Source organism: Gekko japonicus, unplaced genomic scaffold (genome assembly GCF_001447785.1).
Source record: "Gekko japonicus isolate JY-2015 unplaced genomic scaffold, Gekko_japonicus_V1.1 scaffold313, whole genome shotgun sequence".
NCBI classification, from domain to species: domain Eukaryota; kingdom Metazoa; phylum Chordata; class Lepidosauria; order Squamata; family Gekkonidae; genus Gekko; species Gekko japonicus.
Window position 1 is genome coordinate 563,333 of NW_015174283.1, and position 23,159 is coordinate 586,491.

Sequence of the window (23,159 nt, forward strand, 5' to 3'; positions counted from 1 at the left end):
AAGCGCTTCTTATCCATGAGGACCTCTTTGTCCAATGGCCGTGTTGTCTTTGGGGTGTGGTGCTTTCCCGTGGACATTGTTTGGGTGATTACTGCCCTTTCACCCGTTGTTTGCTTTGGCAGGGACAGACATTCACATTCTTCTAGCTTCAACTCCGCAGAGGTGCCTGAAGGAACTCCCGCCCTCACGCTGCTGCAGCCACGGCCCGTGGTTCTTCAGGGCATGCAAGTGCGCAGGGTGCCTCTGGAGATCCCCGAGGTGAGGCCCCCTGAGTTAGGGGTGGGTGGTGGGGGTCAGACCTGAAGAGTGCGTCAATGGAACCTCCAGCTTGGGATCCGTCCTAATCAGCTTCAGGGAGCAGGAGGCTGTACTGTTTTCCCCTGGGAGCGCTGAGACTCCTTGTGTGGTCTTTAAAAAATAAAGCCGCCAGTCTAAAACTCCAGCACTTCCCTTTGTATTTGGGCCCTGAATTCTGCCACACAGGAAGTGTCAGACTGGCAGTTTTTTCTCACCTGTGTTTGCTGTCATATGTGCTTGCTGAACTCATAGCTGGCTCAGTGCAGATGAGGGCAAGGAGGGAAACAGCAGTATCTGTTTAAGGAGCTTTGCTAAGATGCAGGCCTTTCCTTTGGAGAACCTGACAACCACGCCAGGGATGGGAGGGGTTATGGGCCTGTAGTGCAGCAAGCCCCTGCAGGTTTTGACCTCTGTTTTTGGCCTTCTCGCCTCTAGAAAGTGTGGCAAGGCCTTTTTATTCTCCGAGTGCTACTGGGGCGCCCATTGATATTTTTTGTGAGTGAGAGAGAGTATAATACTCTCAAACTTGTAAAAATTATTAAAATAATTGTTAAAAAATGAGGTTCCAGTGTAATTATATGGGGGGAGGGAGCTGGGGGGGATAGGGAGTAATTTACGCAGGTGCTAAGGGTGGTACTGTAAAAGTATGATATCCCTGGAGGGCAGGTGAGAAGAAGAGATTGGATTTATATCCCGCCCTTCACTACCTGGAGGAGGGGTCTCAGAGCTGCTTACAATCCCTTCCCCTCGCCACAACAGACACCCTGTGAGGTAGGTGGGGCTGAGAGAGCTCTCTTGAAAACTGCCCTTGAGAGAACAGCTCTGAAGGAACTTATAACTGACCTGAGGTCACACCAGCAGCTGCATGTGGAGGAGTAGGGAATCACACCTGGTTCTCTGAGATTAGAGGCTGCGCTCCTAACCACTACACCAGACTGGACTCTTGGGACCATGTCTCTGCAAGCATAAAGTACCAGACCTACATAAGAGCAATACAAATTCAGCACTGCGGAGTTTGTTTCCCCACCCTTTGAGGTTCTAGGTAAGGGGACGTAATTGTCAATTGGATCTGTTCTATTCAGCCTCCCATTTGAATCCACAAAAATATATCTGTTTTTAATGCTAATCATTGTGGGCATTGTACATTTACATCCTGAGTTCCTTCTTTGCAACACCAACACCCCTCCTACCTTCCAACTGGGATATAAGGACTAAGACATTTCCATTCCAACTCATATCTGATGAAGGGAGCGTTGACTGTCAAAGGCTTTATCCAGAAAAGTATTGTTGGTCTCTAAGGTGCTACTGAATTTGAATCTAGTTAGGGACTCTGGGGCAAGTGATGCTCTGTATTATTGGTGCTTGGGGGGGACAATAGTGGGAGGGCTCCTAGTGTCCTGGCCCCACTGGTGGACCTCCTGATAGCACCTGGTATTTTTGGCCACTGTGTAACAGAGTGTTGGACTGGATGGGCCATTGGCCTGATCCAACATTGCCTTCTCTTATGTTCTTATGTTCTAGTTGTTCTACTGCAGACCAACGCGGACATTTTCTGAAACCATTTTTAAGGGTAATTTATAAAATAAGAAATACTTAGATTCTTTTCTCACAGTGCTCCAGGAAGGCCGACAAGCAGGGCATGGAAACCAAAGGCTTCCCCCTGCTGCTGTACCTGAGCAGCTGATATTTAGAGGGCTACTTCCTCTGAATGTGGAAGTTCCATTGACTCAGTCGTCACTGATAAATCTGCCCATTATGAGTGCCTGGTCCGCTTTTAAAGGCAGCCAAGTGTAGACGTTGCTACATCCTGTGCCACTGCATTCCACCAGTTAATTGACCTTTGAGTGAAGAACTGCTTACTTTTGTCTTTGATAACAGTTTTCCCTCTCTGCTTTCTCCACTCCATGCTTAGTCTTATCTATCTTGCCCTCTGTGCCTAACCTCAAGCCGTCTTCGTGTTTTCAAGGATTTATTTTTTCCCTACCATGAGAACTAAGTAGTTGCTTGTGCTCCTTTTCCCAAAAATCTAAGGTGGTTGTGGTATGCAGCCTGTGCCTGGGTTTGTGGAAAGGAAATGGTCGCTGCAGAGGTCAGTGGATGAGGCATTTCTACACCTGTTGATTTCCCCCCTCCCTCCTCAGTTTGACCTTCTGGACCAAGAATCACTGCACGAGTCCCAGGAGAACACGCTGATGATTGAGGACAAGTGCCACCCTCGCCAGTACTACAAGTTCTGGGTGCTGCCTGGGCACTGGATGCGTGTGCGCTATGACCGCCTGGCCCTGCTGGCTTTGCTGGATCGGTAAGCACCTGACCCCAGTGGCTGCTCTAGCTGGTCCAGGCTGGTCTGCGTTCCCCTGTGCCATCCTCCAAGCATCATGCCAGGCGTGGAAGCACAAGCAGATGCCTGCAAGGTTTTGCCAGATCCAAGGGTTGGAGTGGGGGGGGCGGGTGCGTGGCGCCTGTAGGGATATTGGTTCTCCATTGCTTTCAGTTTTCTCAGCCTCTTCACAGCCCAAAGAGCTGTGGAGAACTGGAATCCTGGTAGATGTGCCTGGCCAGATGAGCTGTGAATTCTCACACTGGACACCTGGGTGAATCTGGACAGTCATTTGGGGGAAGTGACGGCGCCATTTTTATTGCCACCTGCCTTCAAAGCAGCCTTTCAGTGCATACCTTTGACCCCAGTAGAAGCACTAATAGGTGTATCCTTACGTGAACCGGAGCTTCCTTATTGCTGTGCTCCAATTAGCAGTTTCTGCAAGGTTTTGTGCTGGGTCTTGGGTGTGACTGGGAGTTCTGTGCCCTGTTCCCAGATGCTATCAGCATGACGGAAGCAAGGCACGGCACCCTGCATGGGCTTCCAGAGCTCAGCACTCCCATTTAATTAGAGAACAAACGAAGGTGTGGATTGCAGGTGTCCTGGAATTGGGATCTCCCGTATTAGCTGGTTCAAACAATTAGCTATTGTTCTTTCTTCTCCTGCCTCTCCAGGAACCGGCGGGTGGCAGAAAATGTGTTTGTGGTGTCACTGGTGAGCTTGGTAGCCTTTCTTGGCTATCTGCTCCTCCTTCAGGGCTTCTTCCGGGACATTTGGGTGTTCCAGTTCTGCGTGGTCATCGCCAGCTGCCAGTACTCCCTGCTGAAGGTGAGACCTTTTCTTCCTGAAAACACACAAAGCTGCCTTATACCGAGTCAGACCCTTGGCCCATCAAGGTCAGTATTGTCTACTCAGACTAGCAAGGGCTCTCCAGGGCCTCAGGGCCTTTCATAACACCAACTGTTTGGTCCTGTTAACTGAAGATGCCAGGACTTTCTGCATGCCAAGCAGATGTTCTGCCTCTAAGCTACAGCCCCTCCCTTTAAAAAAAGTAGAGTGTATCCTGGACTCTTGTGTCTTAGCCCTGTCTGGGCAGGCCACAACCAACTCCATCCTTTGCCACTTGGGGGCCGGTGCCCCAGGCTGCCCATCAGCCGTGGAGGCTTCCCAAACAGTGTGACATTCTCTGGTGTCCCTTAACCTTGATCTCTTTGGATTTGAATGGAGTTTTGCTACCTATGGATGCCTTCTCGCCCCAGATGCTGTTATGACTTCTGTCCTTTTCACATGCCCTTTATGTACAGGGGTCCCTTCCCATGCAGTGAGGATGTCATTTGGCCAAGTCGTGGGGAGTCTCTCCCCATACTTACGTTTGCCCTGCTTTTGAGAGAGGAGGCAGACAAACGCTTTGGTCATGTGCTCCTGCTGGGCCTCAGTTCTTACCTTGTGGTGGCAGTGGGCTGTCACAGAGAACACAAAAGCTCCATGTGCTGTTTGAGCAGCTTCCCTGATGTAAAGAACGAAGGGTTGGTCACCAGCATGGCTAAAATCACCAAGCGTGAGCCGCTTGACACAGAGGCCTAACCTCAAAGGGAACCATACAAATACTAAAGTGCATTAACGGTCAGGTGAACTGAAGTAACTCATTGGGTGGAGGTGGGTGATGTACATGTAGAATGTTATGATGGCATTTGGGTTCAGATCGATGTGAAATATACATTTATACAGAAGTACTTTTTTGAGAAGCATTTTGTTTATGAAATGCAAACTTGGTTACATGTTTGTATTATTATTAGAACTTTAAAACCATCCTTCTGCCTACTCCAGTCTTGGATGAGTGACATATGTTTCCTAATATCTCCTGTATTTGTTGAGTAAAGTCTTTGATGAATAGTGTTTCACATTTAGGCTGATCTACAGCTTGGCATTGTTTATGAAAAGAAGGCCCACCTAGTTGGTCTCTGAGGCACAGTGGCATGTGTTGCAGAGGCTGTGTTGTGAGAACAGAGTCTTGTCATTTGCAAAGATTCCCACGCAATACGAGAAATGTAAAATATAGCCAAAAGAAAAAGTTCAGTGGTTCAGTTCCTGGCATCTCCAGTTAAAAGGCCAGGTGGCAGGCGATGTGGGAGACCTCTGCCTGCCACCCTGGAGAGTCACTGTCAATCAGACCAGACTCACCTCGATAGACCAAGGGTCTTGATTCAGTATAATGCAGCTTCAGGTGTTCACTTTAGATAAGACTTGTATGTTTTAAACTTGGGATGTTCATTTGTGGCATTCCTTATCCTTACCGTTCACGGGGAGGGCGGGGTATAAATGCAATAAAATAAATAAATAAAATTTTGCCCATAATGTACAGGGGAGGAGAAGTGGGCCAGAGAAAAGGGGGCTTTGGTTTTCCTCTGCAGTCCTGACTTTCTGACTGGCCCTCATGTGTTGTGTCTGGAAGTTAGAGAAGGGTGGTTGCAGGGGAAGACCAGCAGGCAGAGTTAGGGCTCTTCTCCCCTTCAGATGTCACTTCTGCTGATGACTCCCCTCTCCCAGCTACTTTGTACCTTGGCAGCAGACCCAGAGCTGGAGTTTCCTCTTCACTGACAAACTTGTAGCACTCTGTCCTTGGTGAATTGTCAACACTGCTTTCCCTTAACAGCGCCAACAGTGATTTCTGGCAGGTGATTTTTCTGCTGCCTCCCGACTACTTTTGGGATGTTGTTGCTGCTGCTGTTGTTGTTGTTGTTGTTGTTGTTATTATATTATAATATTTTTTTTACAGAGTGTGCAACCTGACGCTGCTTCTCCGATGCACGTGAGTATCCAGCTGCCATAGCTTTGGTGGGCTTGATAATGTGGGGGTGAAAGTGGGTAGCTCAGTGAAGCGGAAGGGCTTCCCTTTGCTGAGAGTGCCTTCACCCAGAGAATTTTTGGCACAGCTGTGCTTCGTAAGCAACCCCTCTGCATCCAAGAACCACAGAGAGGGGGCCATGCAAGCAACCACACCCCACCTTGAGCAGCTCCTAAGCAAAGGTGGCATCAGATGTGCCTCTCCAGTGTCTTCAGTGATACCCTAGAGATGAGACCCGAGAAGCAGGAGTTCAGCATTCCCTTCCCAGCAGGCCCTTGCATGTGCCTTACGTTTAGATGCTGTGCCCAACACAAAGCAGGTATGGCCCCCTGCTCTTACAGCCTCACCCTCTGTCGACAGGGGCACAACTGGATCATTGCCTACAGCCGGCCCGTTTACTTCTGTGTGGCGTGTCTGTTGATTTGGCTGCTGGATCTGTGTGCCCGTGCTGTGCCCTTCCCTCCTGTTGCTTTCTATGGCCTCGCACTCTTCTCTTCCGACTTCTTCTACTGTGCCCGTGACGTGGTTACCGGTGAGTGGCCAAATATGGAATGGGTGGGTATGGGTTTATTATGCAGGGGGATTGTGGAATCCTTGGGCAGTGAGGTGGTGGTGGTGGTCTCTGACTTGATTTCTCTTCTCTCCCCCCCCCAGTTTTCACCCTTTGCTTCCCCGTCATCTTCCTCTTTGGACTCCTCCCTCAAGTCAACACATGTTTCATGTATCTTCTGGAGCAGGTGGACATGCACATCTTCGGCGGAACAGGTGCAAAAAGCAGGGCAAAGGGAGGGGGGAGGGGGTTGAGAACTCTTGGGTTCCACTTGAGGGATGGAAAGTCTCCTCGATTTGCAAAAGGCAAATGTGAACCTCCGTTGCTTGTTCTAGAGTTGGAAGGTGACCCCAGAGGTCATCCTGGGCTAAGACTGGGGACACCTGGGCTTGAATCTGCATTCTGCCAGTGAACTTGAGCTACTACCTCGCAGGATTGTTGTAAAGGGAAGGGGAAAGACCAGTTTTCTTGTCTGGGAAGTCCTTAGAGGAAGGATGGTGTAATACTGACTGTATTTGTCTCTGATTGCTCATCCTTGGCTGGACCACGGAGGGCTACGGTGGTCAGCTTCTGTTTCTGAAGCCTACCTGTGGGACAGACCTTCCTCTCCCCAGTGGGGAGGTGGTTGGTAGTCACTTGGTGGAAGAAACCTGGCATTTGGCCCTGTCGTAGGGTTGTCCTGTTGGGATTCATTAATGTGTTAATGCACAAGGCAGGGTGAAAACATGGGGCCAGTGGTACCCTATAGTGGGCAGCAGGTGGTGCTGTGCATGATTCCCCCAGCCAAGGGTGGGCCAAAAGGGAGGAAACCAGGGTATTTATGGGTCCGCCTTCTTTCTCTTCTCAGCTGCTACCAGCCCCCTCACTGCCCTCTTCGGCCTCCTTCGCAGCATCCTTGTGGCTGCCCTTCTGTATGGTTTCTGCCTTGGAGCCATCAAGGTACCTGGTCTTCATTGGGTGGTGGGTGCAAGTGGGTCTAGTCTGGCCTTATGGGACTGAGATGGGTTTTAAACTATGCCCCAGGTGACATCCAGGCTGCGAAGGGACTGTTTTTTGTCACCGGGTGAGAGTATGCTGAAGTGGAGCGCGTAGTGTCCCCCACACACACACACACATACACCACAGGCATTTTACTTCTCTCCTGGTACTCTGTGCCCCCCCCCCACTCTCCTCCACCCATTCATTGAGAGACTCTGCCCTCAGTTTGCCCAATCAAGAGATGCTGGTGGATGCTGGTCGAGTTGCCAGATGTCCCTCTGGCTGGTTAAGTCACTTAGCAAAAGAGAGACTGGTGGGACCATCGACTGAAAACATGATTTTCTCATAATGCTAGAACTTGGGGCCACCAGTGGCCTTGATGGTCACTAATTTCAGGGAAGGCGGGCAAACGTACACAATGCATAATTAACTTGTTAAGTTCTGTTGCAAGATGCAATGATGGGAAGCCACTTTAAAGGGTTTTTTAAAGGCTTCTATGAAGGCCAAGTCTACAGTGTTTCTTATCCACCATAGATGAAAATGAAGCCCCCATAAGAACATAAGAAGAGCCCTGCTGGATCAGACCAGTGGTCCATCTAGTCCAGCATTCTGTGTCTCACAGTGGTCAACCAGTTCCTCTGGAGGTCCAACAACAGGGCATAGAGGCAGAGGCCTTCCCCTGATGCTGCCTCCTGGCTCTGGAATTCAGAGGCTTAGTGCCTCCGAATGTGGACATTCCCCTCAGTCACCATGGCCAGTAGCCATTGATAAACCTGTCCTCCATATCTGGAGGTAGTTTACCCTTTTGAGTACCAGCTGCTGAGGATGGACAGCAAGATCGCTGTCACCTTCAGCTGGTCCTACTGAACTTCCAGAAACATCTAGATGACAGCTACTAGCAACAGCGGGGCTAGAAACAGATAACATTTTTGGTCTGATCCCCCCACAAGATTAGGGGGGAAGGTCTTTGGGGGATCTTTTTAGGGCCGCCTGTTGCTGAATTCATTGGGGTTAGGCTTTGAGAGGTTCAGGTGCAGGGTAGTCCACCCTGGGCTGACTCTTCTCTCTTCTTGTTATCCTCCAGGCGCCATGGGGTGACCAGCACGTGCCCGTCTTCTTCTCCGTCTTCTGCGGCCTCCTTATGGCTCTCTCGTATCACCTGAGCCGCCAGAGCAGCGACCCCACTGTTCTCTGGTCTGTGGGGGGTGCTACCGTAGCAGGGCCTCAGGGGTGGGTTATGAGGAGATTAGTGCAGTGGGAGGTAGCTGGTTGAAGCGGCAGTGGGAGGAGGGGTGGTGGTGTGTCCTGCCGGGAGGAGAGAATTGATAGGGACTCTCCAGATGGTTGTAAGGTGGGGAGAAAAAAGACAAGACTTCTGGGGTCTCACCGAGGGTGTGTCCACCCCCCCCCACAGGGCTTTGATCCGAACGAAGCTGTTCCCCGAGTTCGAAAACCGCAATGCAGAAAGCCCCCCTGTCGGCGTTAAGGACCCACTGCCTGAGAAACTGCGCAGCTCTCTGGTGAGGGGCTTTGGAGAAGCTGGGGGGAGGGTGTGGAGTTGCTGCAGGCGGGGGGGGTACCCCAAGGAGGATTCAGGCCCTGCAACTGCTTCCTCATCTGTGCTCCTAATGGAAGGAACGGAGCCGAAAGAGGGCAGTAAGCAAAGGGGGGAAAGCATAAGTAGAGTGGTAGTCAGTCTTGTGAAGCTGGCTTGGCCTGGAGAAACTGGAGGGGCACTTACTTGGGGGGGAGGCGGAGGTCAGGGGCCAGAAACAAGGGCCCGATTATCCTTGGGAGGAGGGGACTGTGTGTCCCAAAAGTCCCCAGCCTCTCACTTTGTCCTCTCATTTTGTCCCATCCTTGCCGTACCCCAGAGGGAGATCCTTCACTCAGACCTGGTTATGTGTTTGGTCATCGCTGTCCTGACTTTTGCTATCAGTGCCAGCACAGTCTTCATTGCTCTTGAGGTACTCTTGAGAAGAGGGGCATTGCAGAAGCAGGGGGGGGGGAGGTTGGCGGTATTTGGGGCCCTTGTTTGTCGTCTTGGGGTATCGTTGAATGTACCTCGAGTGGGAGTGGCTGAGGCTGGCTGTGGTTGTGCCGTTGTGCCACACATGTGCATGGAGGCTCCTGTCCCTTGCGTTTGAGCCACAGTTTTCTCGGATGTGTCTTTGCGTCTTCTCCCTTTCAAGCCCTGTCTCCGTGACTGTTAACTGTGCTGTGTTCAGTCTGTTCTAGGGTATGTGCTCTACGCCTTGGCGGGCCTGGTGGGCTTCCTCACTCACTACCTTTTGCCCCAGTTACGGAAGCAGCTGCCCTGGTTCTGCCTCTCGCAACCTGTGCTGAAGCCACGGGAGTACAGCCAGTTTGAAGTGCGCAGTAAGTGCTAGGCGGGGGGAGGGTATGTGCATGCCTGGGTGCAAACCCCCTTCCCAGGCTTCCAGGAGTTGGGTGTTGGGGTTTGCTTTTATGGTGTCCACATACGAGAGCAGAGATCCCAGGCAGGTGTGAACCCTGGCAGGTCCATCTCCTTCCCCACCCGCCAACAAACCTTGTTGGGGCTCCGTTCTCCAGCTTGCGTTCCAGCAGGCCTCCCAGTGTGGAACTCGCCTATTCTGGAAAGCTTCTGAGTGAATTGGTTTGTTGATTCCTTTTGGCCTTTATTTATTTTATTTCATTTATACCCCACCCTCCCCGCATACGGGCTCAGGGCGGCTTACATAGGCACAATGTGCAATAGCGGTAAAGCAGGTTAAAACAGTTAAGACTAGAATTCACATCAAACAGGATACATGAGAGACTATAAATACACACTCCCCATTGCATATCAGGAAGGGATCAGAAAGAGGGGACGCCATGGGCCACGATGTTCCAGATGACCAAGCGGCCCAACCTGGCGATACTGCTCTGCAGTTGCACAGTGGTGGTAGTGGCGGCGGCAGCTCCTACTCAAAAGCCTGGCAGAAGAGCTCCGTCTTGCAGGCCCTGCGGAACTGTAAGAGGTCCCTCAGGGCCCTGATCTCTTCCGGGAGCTCATTCCACCAGGTAGGAGCCACCACCGAGAAGGACCTGGCCCTCGTGGCAGCAAGCCTGGCCTCTTTAGGGCCTGGGGTCACCAGGCGGTGTTGCGACCCCGACCAAAGTGCTCTTTGGGGCCTGTGTGGGGAAAGGCGGTCCCTCAGGTATGCCGGACCCTGGCCATATAGGGCTTTAAAGGTAAGCATCAGCACTTTGAAGCGAATTCGGTATGCTATAGGCAGCCAGTGCAGCGCTTTCAGCACAGGTTGGATGTGTTCCCATTTAGGGGCACCCACCAACAACCTGGCCACCGCATTCTGCACCAGCTACAGCCCCATGTAGAGAGCATTGCAGTAGTCTAACCTCAAGGTGACCATTGCATGGATCACTGTGGCCAGATCGCCGCGGCTAAGGAAGGGGACCAACTGCCGCACCAGCCGTAGATGATAGAAGGCTGCTTTGGCAGTGGCTGCCACCTGGGCCTCCATCGTTAAGGTGGGGTCCAGGAGCACTCCCAAACTCCTAACCTCCGAAGCTGAAACGAGAGGAGCCCCATCGAAGGCTGGGAGCGGGAGCCCCAATCCCATCCCCCCCCCCGACCCAGGCACAGGACCTCTGTCTTTGCCGGATTCAGCTTCAGCCGGCTCAGCCTGAGCCACCCAGCCACGGCCTGTAGGGCCCAGTGAAGATCTTCTGGGTCGGAGTCCAACTGGCCGCCCAGCATCAGATAGAGCTGGGTGTCATCGGCATATTGATGACACCCAAGCCCATACCTCCGGACAATCTGGGCAAGGGGGCGCATGTATATGTTAAATAGCATCGGGGAGAGTACTGCCTCCTGAGGCACTCCACATTCGAGCAGGTGCCTCCGGGACTGCTGCTCCCCTAGCACAACCCTCTGTCCCCGACCTTGGAGAAAAGAGGCAAGCCATTGAAGGGCGAGCCCCTGAATCCCCACGTCGGCAAGGCGGTGGGCCAGCAGCTGATGGTCGACCGTATCAAATGCAGCCGACAGATCTAACAGCAGCAGCGCTGCCACACCGCCTCGATCCAGATGTCTACGGAGGTCGTCAGTAAGGGCGACCAGCGCTGTCCCATGCCCCGGGCGAAAGCCAGACTGGAATGGGCTTTCCTGCCCATTCCTAATTTAGCATTAACTCTCTTTTTTTAGCGATGGTTTAGCTTTTATTGTTTTATGTGTTTATTGACAAATCAAGCCTTCCTAGAAGCTACAACCGCTTAGCTGAGATAAATCCCACCGCTCAGTAAATCAATGGATTGAGGGCCTTAGAACTCTATTAACATTTGAACGCATGGTATATAGACAGCAATTGCATATGGACTTATTTTTAGGTATTTGGACACTATTTATAGAAAATTATGTGTTGATCCACCACCACTATTTGTTATATATTTGTCTTTATGTGTATCTTTTTTTTTTCCTTTAAAAAAATTAGTTGCAGGGGTTTAATTTTTTTCCCCTTTATTCTTTTTTCAGTTTTTTAAAAAAGAAATTTAAAAAACTAAACTGAGGGTAATCATACTTTGATCACATCATGAGATGACAAGACCCACTGGAAAAGATAATAATGCTAGGAAAAGTTGAAGGCAGCAGGAAAAGAGGAAGAACCAAGATGAGATGGATTGACTCAATCAAGGAAGCCCCGGCCCTCAGGTTGCAAGACCCGAGCAAGGCTGTCAACGACAGGGCATGTTAGAGGTCATTAATTCATACAGTCCCCATAAGTCAGAAGCGACTTGATGGCACATAATACACACATTGATTTTTACCTTCTCTGGGTGTTCCTTGCAGGATATAAACGGATTCATAAGAACATAAGAGATGCCAATGTTGGATCAGGCCAAAGGCCCATCCAGTCCAACACTCTGTATCACACAGTGGCCAAAAATACCAGGTGCCATCAGGAGGTCCACCAGTGGGGCCAGGACATTAGAAGCCCTCCCACTGTTGACCCCCCCCCAAACACCAAGAAGACAGAGCCTCTCTTGCCCCAGAGCCCCTATCTATACCTTGTGGCTAATAGCCACTGATGGACCTCTACTCCACATGCTTATCTAATTCCCTTTTGAAGCCGTCCATGCTTGTAGCCACCACCACTTCCTGTGGCAGTGAATTCCAAGATTCACTCGTACTCCAAGTGAAGGGCGGGGTATAAATCCAATCTCTTCTCTTCTTCTTCTTCTTCTACATGTGTGTTGTGCAGGTACTTCTGTATCCTCTTCTTAGGTAGAGGAGCTGCCATCAGAGGGAACTGCAGAAATGTCCCCAGTGCAATCCCTGACATCTCAGGTTTAGTGCACAGGGGCACTGCCCGAGCCCTTGTTCACCCCCTGCTGGTCAGAATGGTGTGTTAGGTGGTCCAATCTGCTCTGTGGCAACTTTGGAAGCTGATAGATGAGGGGATGCCACAGCCGTCCCCAGCGAACTCCTTTCCCCTTCTTCAGGTGCTGCCCAGCTGATGTGGTTTGAGAAGCTCTATGCCTGGCTCCAGTGCGTGGAGAAGTACTTCATCTACCCAGCTGTGGTGCTCAACGCCCTCACCATTGACGCCCATCTGGTCAGCGCCCCGCGGCAGGACAAGTTTTGCATCTAGTAGGTGCTGCACTTTAGATTGCCGTCCTGCTTTGTGGGATTGGCTGGGGGGTGTGGGGGGAAGCAGGGAACGGTTCGTAGTGGGGCTGCACTACGAATGGTGACTGCCAGTCCTGCAGGCCAGGAAGGGGGTCTAAGATTGCACAGGGGGTGGTGCTGCGACTCCTCTGCTAAAAATCTTGCAGCAGGAGCAGCTGGACTCTGCAATCTTTATGAATTGTAGCCGTTAAGGAACATTTTGGGATGGCACCATGTCCTGGTTCTGGGAAGGAGCGAGGAGCTTACAGGCTCCTGAAGTCTTCCATGCTAAACCCCCCTTCCTCCTGGGCTTCTGAGGCTGTCTAGCTCATCTCTTACAGCCATAAGCGTCAGACTGTTGCGGGGCTCCATTTGGCTGAATCGTAGGCCGGAACTCAGCTCTGCAGTCTTCCTTGCCTGCCCTGCACGGCCGAATGCTCCTGTGATTGCTTTGCAAAAGCGTAGAGCTTGGTCTGGAATTGGGCATCTGGGAAATGTCAAGTTCTCTTCCGTAAAGCAAGCCTGTAGTTTCTCAGGTTGCAGAGGCCTGCTTGAGTGTGTCTGCTCGAGGCCGGGGCAGAACCACTGGAGCCGAAGGGAGGAGGGGGCTGAGCAGGATTTCCCCGAGACCAGAGAGGGAAGCTTAAAAATGTATCCAAACAGTGGTGCAATGGGTTCAGCCTCCAGGATTCCTTCAAAAAAAACAAAACAAAAAACCGTGTGCCACCTTCTTTCTCCCTTTCCCCTCCATCCCAGTTGCCATGCCCTTCTCATCACTGTCGCAGGCATGAAGCTTCTGCGGTGCTCTTTTTGCTGCCCTCCCCAGCAGTACATCACGCTCGGCTTCACCGTCCTCTTCTTCCAGTTCGACTACAAGCACTACTCGGAGGGCTTCCTCACCGACTACTTCGTCATGTCCGTTCTCTTCAGCAAGGTGCGTGCTGGTCCGTGGGGCTCAGGGTGTCGTTCGTGGGACTGAGGATCTAGGGTAACGCTTGGCAGGGTGTCCCACGTGGTCCGGCGTTTGTGTTGGAAATCAGTCGACGCAGATACCAGATCGGTGGCACTCAGAGGGACTCGGGCGGCTTGCCTATACCAGCGAAGGCCACCATTGTTTGGCTCCTAATCATCCCTTCAAAAATGTGCTTTGTGCTTAGCCTGCATTTATTCTGCAAGTGGGATGGTTCAAAATCTTGGAAGCTTCCCTCCCCCATCTGGCTTTCACTTCTGGCTCGTTGACCCAGAAGGCCTAGCGCAGTCAGCCTCCTACAATCCACTCAGTCTCTCCGCTCCACCCTGGGATTCTGCAGTTCAAGACACTCTTCCACCAGTCATACATTCTCACTTATTTGCAGTGTTTATTGGCCATGTGGTTGATTTAAAAAAATGCTCATGGTAGCTAAAACAATTACTGAAATATACCATGCCAGTGATAATGTAAGGCTATATAAAAGGGTAAGTAAAATCAGTTAAAGCAACACGCGAAACAATTTGGCAGTAGATGTAAAGGGGGGGGGGGAATCAGCCAAAAGCCAGGTCAAACTATGGAGCTTTTTCAGCTGGCATCTTAAAAATGTAACTGGTTGGGATGGCAAGCAAATGCTTGTGGGAAACTATGGCGTTATCACAGACTAGTGCCTATTTCTGGTTCTCTCTCCCCCTCACCAAAGCTTATTTCAGGGAGGGTTAGGAAAGGTCCGTGATGCTTATTTTTCTGACAAGTGGCATTATACGGGAGCAGGCAGCACTTTAAATACCGGCGCCGGTCCCAAGCCATTTAGGCGTTAAAGGCAGTAACCAGAAGCTAACAGAATGAGCAAAGGTCTTTTCAGAGTGCTGCAGAGTGTTCTCTGCACTGCAAAACAGGCTGGCTGCTGCATCCCGCGTGAACGGCAATCCCCCAAAATTCTTCAAAGGTGATACCGTACAGAATGTGTTCTCTTTTGGCCATCATCGATTTTGCTGTATTTCAGCCCCTAGGTGTAGTTTCTCCTGGCTCATGATGCATCATGAATCAATATTTTCTATTTCTTGTCCCTTTCTAATCCTGGCTTTCCAAGGGAGCTCAAGGCAGTGTACGTGCTGGGTTCCCCGGCAAAAGCTCCCAGTCACACACTGACCAACCTGCTTAGGTTCATCTAGATTTCTGCAGCCAGGTACCTTTCAGACAGGCCTAGGATAATGTTGTTTTACTGGGTGGTGTGGATCCCTGTTGATCAAAGGTGGGCCTGGCTGATAAATGAGGAGTGGAGAGAGGAAATGCAGCAGGAAGAAATGGTAGGGAAAAGGATAGAAATAGAAGCCAGGCAAAGGGTGGTCTTTGTGCTCCCTCCAAGCGTGGCTGTGTGGCTGCCTCTGTTGTCTGCCCCCTTTAACCCACTTAAGCCTTACCTTTGCCAAGGAGGAAGTAGGGGACCCAGAACACGTACAGGCCTGAGGACTGCCAAAGAAGCACCCTCTGTCTAGAAGGGCTTCTGACTTTCCTTATCAGAAGCGGAGTTCCTGAGCTGCATGCGGAGCCACTCTGGAACAGCAGAGCTTCAAAGTGGCCCGCAGTGCACCATTTGGGATGGGGTGTGTGCATGTTGCTCCTCAAGAGAGAAAAAAGGTGTAGAAGCCCCTGCAGGACACTCAAAGGCCATCGAGGCATGCAACAAAGGAGTTCCCAAGAATGAGTTTTGAACACTAGACACTTTTTGCCTGTGCTACTGGAAGCAGTCTCTAAAGTCCCAATGCCTAGTTTCCCCAATTCCCTTCAGAGCTGGAAAGGTAACCGTGGACGTCTGTCTGGCAGCATTCCTTAAGAACATAAGAGACGCCAATGTTGGATCAGGCCAAAGGCCCATCCAGTCCAACACTCTGTGTCACACAGTGGCCAGTGCCATCAGGAGGTCCATCAGTGGGGACACACAGGTGATTCCACATACAGGTGATTCCAGTGCCTCTGGACAGAACCCCTCTTTACTCCTACTTCCTGTCACTTTGCTTTAGTCCCTGCCAAATTCCTGTGTAAATCTCTCTCCCTCTTGTATCCTATTCCCCCCCCCCCCTTCTAGCTGTGGGATCTCTTGTACAAGCTCCGGTTCGTGCTCACCTACATCGCCCCCTGGCAGATCACGTGGGGCTCGGCTTTCCATGCCTTTGCCCAGCCTTTTGCGGTGCCTCGTATCCTTTTGTTGTCACAATGATGAAGGGAATGGGTGGGGGTGAATGCTTCCAGGATGGTGAACGGTATGTAGTGAACGAATAGACAGAGGGGAATCTCTTAATGCAGGACCCTTAGGGAAGCTGGAAGGGGGCTTTGGGTGGATTTCCAACTAATCTATGGAATGTATTGCCACAGGAAGTTGCAGTGACAACATAAGTGGTTTTAAGGAGGATTAGAATATAAGAAGAGCTCTGCTGGATCAAACCAGTGGTCTATCTAGTCCTGCATCACACAGTGGCCAGCCAGTTCCTCTGGAGGGCCGATGACAGGGCACAGAGGCCAAGACCTTCCCGTGATGTTTCCTCTGGGTGCTGGGATTCAGAGGTTGACTGCCTCTGAATGTGGAGGTTCCATTTAGTCACCATGCCTGGTAGCTCTGATAGACCCATTCCTCATTAGGTTTGTGAAGGACTCGTCTCTCGGTGGCTGTTGGCCAGAGTAATGAAAATGTTCAGCAGCAGCTAGCCCAGTCTCTTCAGATCTCGAAAGCTAAGCGTAGTCAGCCCTGGTTAGTTCTTGGATGGGAGACCACCAAGGGAATCCATGATCGCTTTGCAGAGGCAGGCAATGGCCAAACCACCTCTGTTTGTCCCTTGCCTTTTGGAAACCCGACAAGGTTCCTATAAGTTGGCTGCGACTGGATGACACTGTCCACCTCTATTCAGCCCCAAGATGCCTCCGGGGCAAGCTGTGGGATTGGCCGTGTTCTTTAGCTTTTCTGTTCAAGCTTTAAAAAGATGGTGGAATGTAGTCTTCTCTTCCCTTGTGTTTCAAGTTCCATTTAAAAGAAGCAAGTTTCTAGGCCCGGTGGCCACAAAAGAGGGTCTTGGCCATGTGCGATCAATGCCTTGTGAAGTCTTACAGCACCTTTCTGGTAAGACTTAGAGTGGAGAGCCAGCATGGTGTAGCAGCTAAGCATGTCAGACGATTATCTGGGAGGCCCAGGTTCGAATCTTCACTTGTGCCATGGAAGCTCATTGGGTGACCTTGGGCCAGTCATATTCTCAGTCTGACCTACCTCACAGGGTAGTTCTGAGGACACAGTGGAGGAGAGAACAATATAAGCCACATTGGATCCCCAGTGGGGAGAGAGAGGTGAAGTACAAATGCGTTAAATAAACAAAATGAATAAGTCTGGGGAGGGCTGCTCATGGCAGGGCCCCTCCCACAGACTAGCTGGCGCAGAGCCCGTTCTGCCTAACAGGCACAGCTGCATGCCTACTCCCTCCATTTGTGAAATGCTACACAGGTGGTAGAATTCAGCTTTTCTTAGATAGCGGAGTTCAGTAAAATGTTATATTTCCAGCATGGAATAGTCCAGGTCTTGTCACGCGGTGTGTTTGCTGTGCTCGAGAGCCTCCCTGGTTCAGTCGTCACGTGGCAGAGAGGGAAGAGGATGCCCGGGGAGAGCCGGGCTTCAGCCCCTGCCAGGAGCTGCCCAGGTGGTGATTGTTCTGTGCAGGATTTGAGTTCTTGGGGCTCTCCTGCTCTCTCCACCCTGGTGTTTCCTTGACTGGCATCTGCCCAGACTCGGCCATGCTGTTTGTCCAGGCTGTCCTTTCCGCCCTCTTCTCCACTCCCCTCAACCCACTGCTGGGCAGTGCGGTCTTCATCATGTCCTACGCCCGCCCAGTCAAGTTTTGGGAGCGTGACTACAAGTGAGTAAGACAGCAAGCCTGTGGCTTCCTCTCGGGATGGAGTGGGGGACTCTGTGCCGGCGTCCCTCACCCAAGCGCCCGGGCCTCCTGTGCCCTGGGGTGGGCTCTCCGTGCTTGAACTTGCAATAGGGCCTTCAGCCTTGTCCCTCTTTCCTGCTTCTCAGCACCAAGAGAGTCGACCATTCCAACACCAGACTGGCCACACAGCTTGACCGTAACCCAGGTGTGTTTCAGGTGATACTATGGGTGCCCACAGTTGGGAGGGGAAGACGACAAGCCCCATAGTCCAGCTCCCGCTGGGAAGGCAGCATCCTCCACACCTCTCCCTCTCTGTGTGAAGTGTGCCGCAGACAATTAGCCGGTGCACTGCATTGCACAGCCTCTGAGAACATATAGTTGGTAGTTAGAAGCAAGCCCAGCTGCCAGTGCTTTTAAAAATGGGGTGCAGGCGTGCGTATGTGTGCCTCTTTTGCAGGTGCTGATGACAACAACCTGAATTCCATTTTCTACGAGCACCTGACCCGCTCGCTGCAGCACGCGCTCTGTGGGGACCTTCTGCTCGGGCGGTGGGGCAACTACGCCACGGGGGACTGTTTCATCCTGGCCTCGGACTACCTGAATGCCCTGGTCCACCTCATTGAGATCGGCAACGGCCTGGTCACCTTCCAGCTGCGAGGCCTTGAATTCCGCGGTGAGGGCAGAGGGGTAGCGTGGCTAGGGTGAGAGGGAAGTCAAGGGCATGGGGGAGGGAAACCCAAGATACCCGGGGGGGGGGCCTGTGTGGCTGTTTACCCCCCTTGCGTTTTCTGGTTGGTTGTTACCTGGGGGCGCTTGCTTCGGATTCACGGTGACCTCTGAATCTCTCCAGTTTATTTATTTATTGATTTATTTATTATATTTATACCCCGCCCATCCCGCAAGCAGGCTCAGGGCGGCTAACAAAACGGTACAATGTACCTAATTGGCATACATAAAACTTTAAAACTCTATAAAATCTCATAGGCAAATAATTTAAGACATAAGTTAGCAATGAACAATAAAGTGCATACAGTACTACAAATTAGATGGCGTGCTTCCAGATCTCATTCTGTGTTATTCCACCGATCATCATCCCTCGCGCCGGAAGGCCTAGCGATATGTCTGGGCCAGACCTAGGATCCAAGCATTCACTAGGATCATTGGTGGTAACAGTGGTGGCGGCTCCTATTGAAAGGCCTGGTGAAAGAGCTCCGTCTTGCAGGCCCTGCGGAACTGTAAAAAGTCCCGCAGGGCCCTGATCTCCGGGAGCTTGTTCCACCAGTAAGGAGCCACCACAGAAAAGGCTCTGGTCCTGGTACTGGTGAGCCTTGCATCCTTGGGGCCCGAATAGTCAGCCGGTGTTGGGCCCCAGACCGTAGTGCTCTCTGGTGTATATATGGGGAAAGGCGGTCCCTCGGGTAGGTCGGTCCCTGGCCATATAGGGCTTTAAAGGTAAGCACCAGCACCTTGAAGCGGATCCGGTATGCTATAGGCAGCCAGTGCAGTGACCTAAGCACTGGCTGGATGTGCTCCCACCGTGGGGAGCCCGTCAGCAACCGTTCTGCACTAGCTGCAGCTTCCGGATTTGAGACAAGGGCAGCCCCATGTAGAGAGCATTACAGTAGTCAAGTCTCGAGGTGACCGTCGCATGGATCACCGTCGCCAGGTCGCGGCGGTCAAGGAAGGGGACCAACTGCCGAAACAGCCGAAGATGATAAAAGGCCGATTTAGCAGTTGTACGATGTGCATTTTGCAGTGCCAGTTGCCTGGCAGGGAGGGGTATGTGTGTGCCTGAAATCTACCCTGTAGCAAACCTGTGGGGTTGTTGCCCTTGTCCAGGGACCTACTGCCAGCAGCGAGAGGTGGAGGCCATCACGGAGGGCGTGGAAGAGGACGAGGGCTGCTGCTGCTGCGAGCCGGGCCACCTGCCCCGCATGCTGAGCTTCAACGCGGCCTTTGGGCAGCGCTGGCTGGCCTGGGAAGTGGCGGCCACCAAGTACGTTCTGGAGGGCTACAGCATCAGCGACAATAACGCCGCCTCAATGCTCCAGGTCTTCGATCTGCGGAAGATCCTCATCACCTACTACGTCAAGGTGAGGAGGGGTGGGGGAGTGTGGTTTGTTTATTTTCAGTCCCCCTTTTCCTCCAAGGGTCCTGTGTGTTCTGCTGTTGTCCCCACCACAATTCTGTGAGGTGGGCCAGGGTGAGAACAACCAGGCCAGAGCAAGCACGGATTTGAGCCCGTGCTCCCCGACCCCAGTCTGGAGCGCTTGTCAGATGTACCCGCTGCCTGCTGCAAGAGGTGACCGAGGCAGTGGAATGATATTTTGTTGACCGAGCTGAAGAAGCTGCTGGCAGAATGCGTGCGCTTTCAGGCTTTGCGGTGTTTTGGTGACCAAAGGCGAGAATCCATTTTGGAGCCTCTTTCTCACATGTGTGTGTTGCAGGAGATCTGCAGTCAGCAGCTGGGCTACTTAGTTCAGATCAAGACATGAAAATCCCCCCTCCCTCCCACATGCACCCCACACCCTCTGGTACTCTCCGCCTCTTTTCTCCCTGCCTGGCTTTCTCCAGAGCTTGCTGGACTGTCCACCCATTTGGACATATGTGAAGCTCCCTGATACTGAAACCAGACCCTAAAAAAGAAAGAAAGAAAGGGAAGGCAGAGGGTTATCTCCTGTCTTAGCCACCCACCCACCCCCCCACACAGTCCGTCCTGCTTCCCAGGCAGGCCATAACCAACTCCGTCCTTTGCCACTTGGGGAGCCGGAGACCCAGGCTGCCCATCAGCAGCAGAGGCTTCCCGAGCAGCAGTGTTGACATTCTCTGGTGTCCCTTGGGCTTGATCTCTTTGAAGCTGAATTGGACATATATGAACATTTGAGGCTGCCACACGGACCATCAGTCCATCACACCCAGACTGGCAGCAGCTCTCAGGTACAGATCCTTCGCATCGCCTACTACCTGCTCCTCCTCTGGGGACCGAACCTGGGACCTTCTTGCCAAGCAGCTGCTCTCCCACTCGGCCGCAGCCGCCTCCTAGGGGGCTTCATGGGAAGGCGCCTTCTGCATTGGTCCGGGCTGCTCTGTAGCGTCTTCCTGACTTGGCCCATCTCTCCAAGGTCTCAGGCAGAGCAGGTTCTTTCCCAACACCTTCTGCATGAGATCTTTTAAACTGGAGGTGGCCAGAATTGAACCTGGGCCTTTGGGCATGCCGTGTGTGCAGGCCATGCTGCCTACTCCACTCATGGTCCTACCATCAGTGTCCTATCAGGGATCTGTAAAAACCCTCTTTTGGTTGCCTAACTGGGACTGCAGAAATGGGGGTGAGGGTTGCCAGGAATACAGGGGCTTGTGGATCACATTTAACTTGGTTATCTGGGGCCTGCCCTAGGAACTAGAAGCTCCCATTTTCACTGCCTTGGTGGAAGAAATGGGGGAGGGTATAGTTGCCTTTTGTTCCCTCCCCCTCTGCCCTTCTGAGCTTCAGGCCTCTCAAGTCATGTGTCTGGTCCTCCCCCAGGGTCCCCTTTCTCAGCCCCTCCCCTCCATCTCACTCTCTTCAGCCACTTTGTGTGGGCTCTGTGCACACACAGCTTAGGCCCACTTTCCGCTTCACTTTTCACGTCCTCTGCACCACTGAATGAATTCCCTGCAAACTGGCCCGCCCAGACCCTTCTGTCCCTCTTGCAAAGTCAGGCACAGGCACATGGAACTCCCTGATTCTGAGTCAGCCTTCTGGTCGATCAAGGCCAGTACTGTCTGCTCTGATTGGTTGCAACTTTCCGGGGTCTCAGGCAGAGGTCTGTTCCCATCACCTCATCCCTTGAACCCTTTTTGGGAAAGATTTCTAGGGATTAGACCTGACTCCTTCTGCACGCAAAGCGGCTGCTCTTCCATTGAGCCGTGACTCCTCCCCAGCCATCAGAGCAAAAAAGCTGACTTCCCCCTTCCTTACAGAAGCCGGACCGTTGGTCAGTGTTCTATTGCTGAGTGTCTCTTCTTGAAAAGTAGAGATGTTCTGGGGAACTCTTCACAGGAGCTGAGTAGAGGCTTGCCTGTAAAACAGACATGGTAAGGGCACACACAGGGCTAACATCCTGTTCTCTCTCTCTCTCTTGCCCATCAACCACTTCCTCCTTGGCAGAGCATCATCTATTACGTGACTTGTTCTTCAAAGCTGGAGGACTGGTTGGCCAACGAGGGGATCCAGGAAGCCCTGCGGCCCTGCACCTCCCTCAACTATGTGGACAGCGACCCCACGTTCAACCTCAACATAGATGAGGACTACGACCACCGCATGGCAGGGATCACCCTGGCTTCCTTTTGCAACATCTACCTCGACTGGATCCAGTACTGTGCTGGCCGCAGGGAGAAGGTGAGCCATTGCGGCAGGGTGGCGAGAGGGTCCGGTCTCATGAAACGAGAGGTGTTGGGGCTCAACCTGGCTACACTGATGAAAGTCCTTCTTAATTCCAAACATGGGGGGGGGCAGCTCCTGGTCTCTCTTCCTCCTCCCTGGGAGATCGCCATTCATCACTTAGTGTAGACTTGAAATAAAAGCTTTTGGGAGTCAATGCTCTGTGACAAAGGGAGTATTAACTCTCAAAACCTTATACCCCACGTGCTGTGGTCTGCAGGCCCTATTCTGCCCTGCCCTCCTAGGGCTTTCTCAACACCTGAAGGGGCCCGCTGCTGCCACCACCTGACCTTTGTAAAGAATTACCTACTGGAAGGGTCAGAGCTCCCAGCATCCTTTTCAAGTTCTGAGGCATTACCTCTATGTCTCCCGCTACCCAGCACCTGGTCACCACAGGGATAGTTTACAGCCTTTTGCACCCTTGGAGAAATAACCACTTACTAACTGCCTGCCTTCCCTCTGGCACTCCTTTTAAAATAGCGTGTCCAAGACTGGAGGTCTATGTGGTACAGAGAACTGCTTCCAGCATTAAAGTTATGAAGTGTTTATTAAAAAGAAAGTGTTCATAAGCATACTTTTAGCACAGCACCAGATTTGAGCAAGGGTTACAAAAGAAATGGTCCAAAAACACAAATCCTCTGTCCCTCTTTACATGCCCTTTCAGATGTTAAAATATAGGACAGGCTCCTTTTGCTTAGGATGTTACAGATCCCTATAGAGGTACCCTTACCTTGAATCTCCCTTCAAATGTCCAGGCCAACCACATGGTCAGTGGCTGCCTTCCCAGCAGAGAAGTCTTTGTGCGCTCATTGATGCAGCACCCAAGGAAAAAAGAGCTCCTTCCTGTTGCAATGAGTTTTTATCATATCTGTTTCTCCACCTGCTGACCAGATCCTGCCAAGTCAAGAAAGCATTTCCTGAGAATTCTACACATTTCCTTCCTGGTGTCCCTCTAGCATTTTATTCCTCCCAAAGTCTCTGTTCCCTGCTTGAAGGGGAAGAGCTTGACTCACCCATTTTCCCTCCTTCTGGATTTATTTACATTTGTACGAGGGTAAGCTGGAAGCAATTGCACTGACTCCACCCCCCAGCTGTTCTCTGCCCAGAAAAGGGGGGGGGCTTTTAAAATGCATGGGGAGCTCAAACCTCCTAGGAAAAAAATGCATTTCGTCACACCCTGAAAATCTTGTTGATCTCTTAGGTGCTACGGGATGC

The 23,159-nt window shown here is 51.8% G+C and overlaps 1 protein-coding gene across 1 annotated transcript in view; it reads left to right on the top strand.

The window, feature by feature from the left end:
- PCNX3 (pecanex homolog 3 (Drosophila)) overlaps positions 1 to 23,159 on the top strand; it is a 43,950-nt gene that overhangs the window by 13,264 nt on the left and 7,527 nt on the right. The window contains exons 10-28 of the mRNA XM_015423900.1: positions 123 to 258; positions 2,439 to 2,599; positions 3,292 to 3,445; positions 5,394 to 5,426; positions 5,823 to 5,994; positions 6,117 to 6,227; positions 6,860 to 6,951; positions 8,075 to 8,184; positions 8,405 to 8,510; positions 8,865 to 8,957; positions 9,219 to 9,369; positions 12,475 to 12,622; positions 13,397 to 13,574; positions 15,697 to 15,805; positions 17,377 to 17,506; positions 17,671 to 17,729; positions 17,982 to 18,197; positions 19,364 to 19,617; positions 21,672 to 21,902. Of these exons, the coding sequence (XP_015279386.1) occupies positions 123 to 258; positions 2,439 to 2,599; positions 3,292 to 3,445; positions 5,394 to 5,426; positions 5,823 to 5,994; positions 6,117 to 6,227; positions 6,860 to 6,951; positions 8,075 to 8,184; positions 8,405 to 8,510; positions 8,865 to 8,957; positions 9,219 to 9,369; positions 12,475 to 12,622; positions 13,397 to 13,574; positions 15,697 to 15,805; positions 17,377 to 17,506; positions 17,671 to 17,729; positions 17,982 to 18,197; positions 19,364 to 19,617; positions 21,672 to 21,902 (2,644 nt within the window). The remainder of the gene's footprint in view (positions 1 to 122; positions 259 to 2,438; positions 2,600 to 3,291; positions 3,446 to 5,393; positions 5,427 to 5,822; positions 5,995 to 6,116; positions 6,228 to 6,859; positions 6,952 to 8,074; positions 8,185 to 8,404; positions 8,511 to 8,864; positions 8,958 to 9,218; positions 9,370 to 12,474; positions 12,623 to 13,396; positions 13,575 to 15,696; positions 15,806 to 17,376; positions 17,507 to 17,670; positions 17,730 to 17,981; positions 18,198 to 19,363; positions 19,618 to 21,671; positions 21,903 to 23,159) is intronic.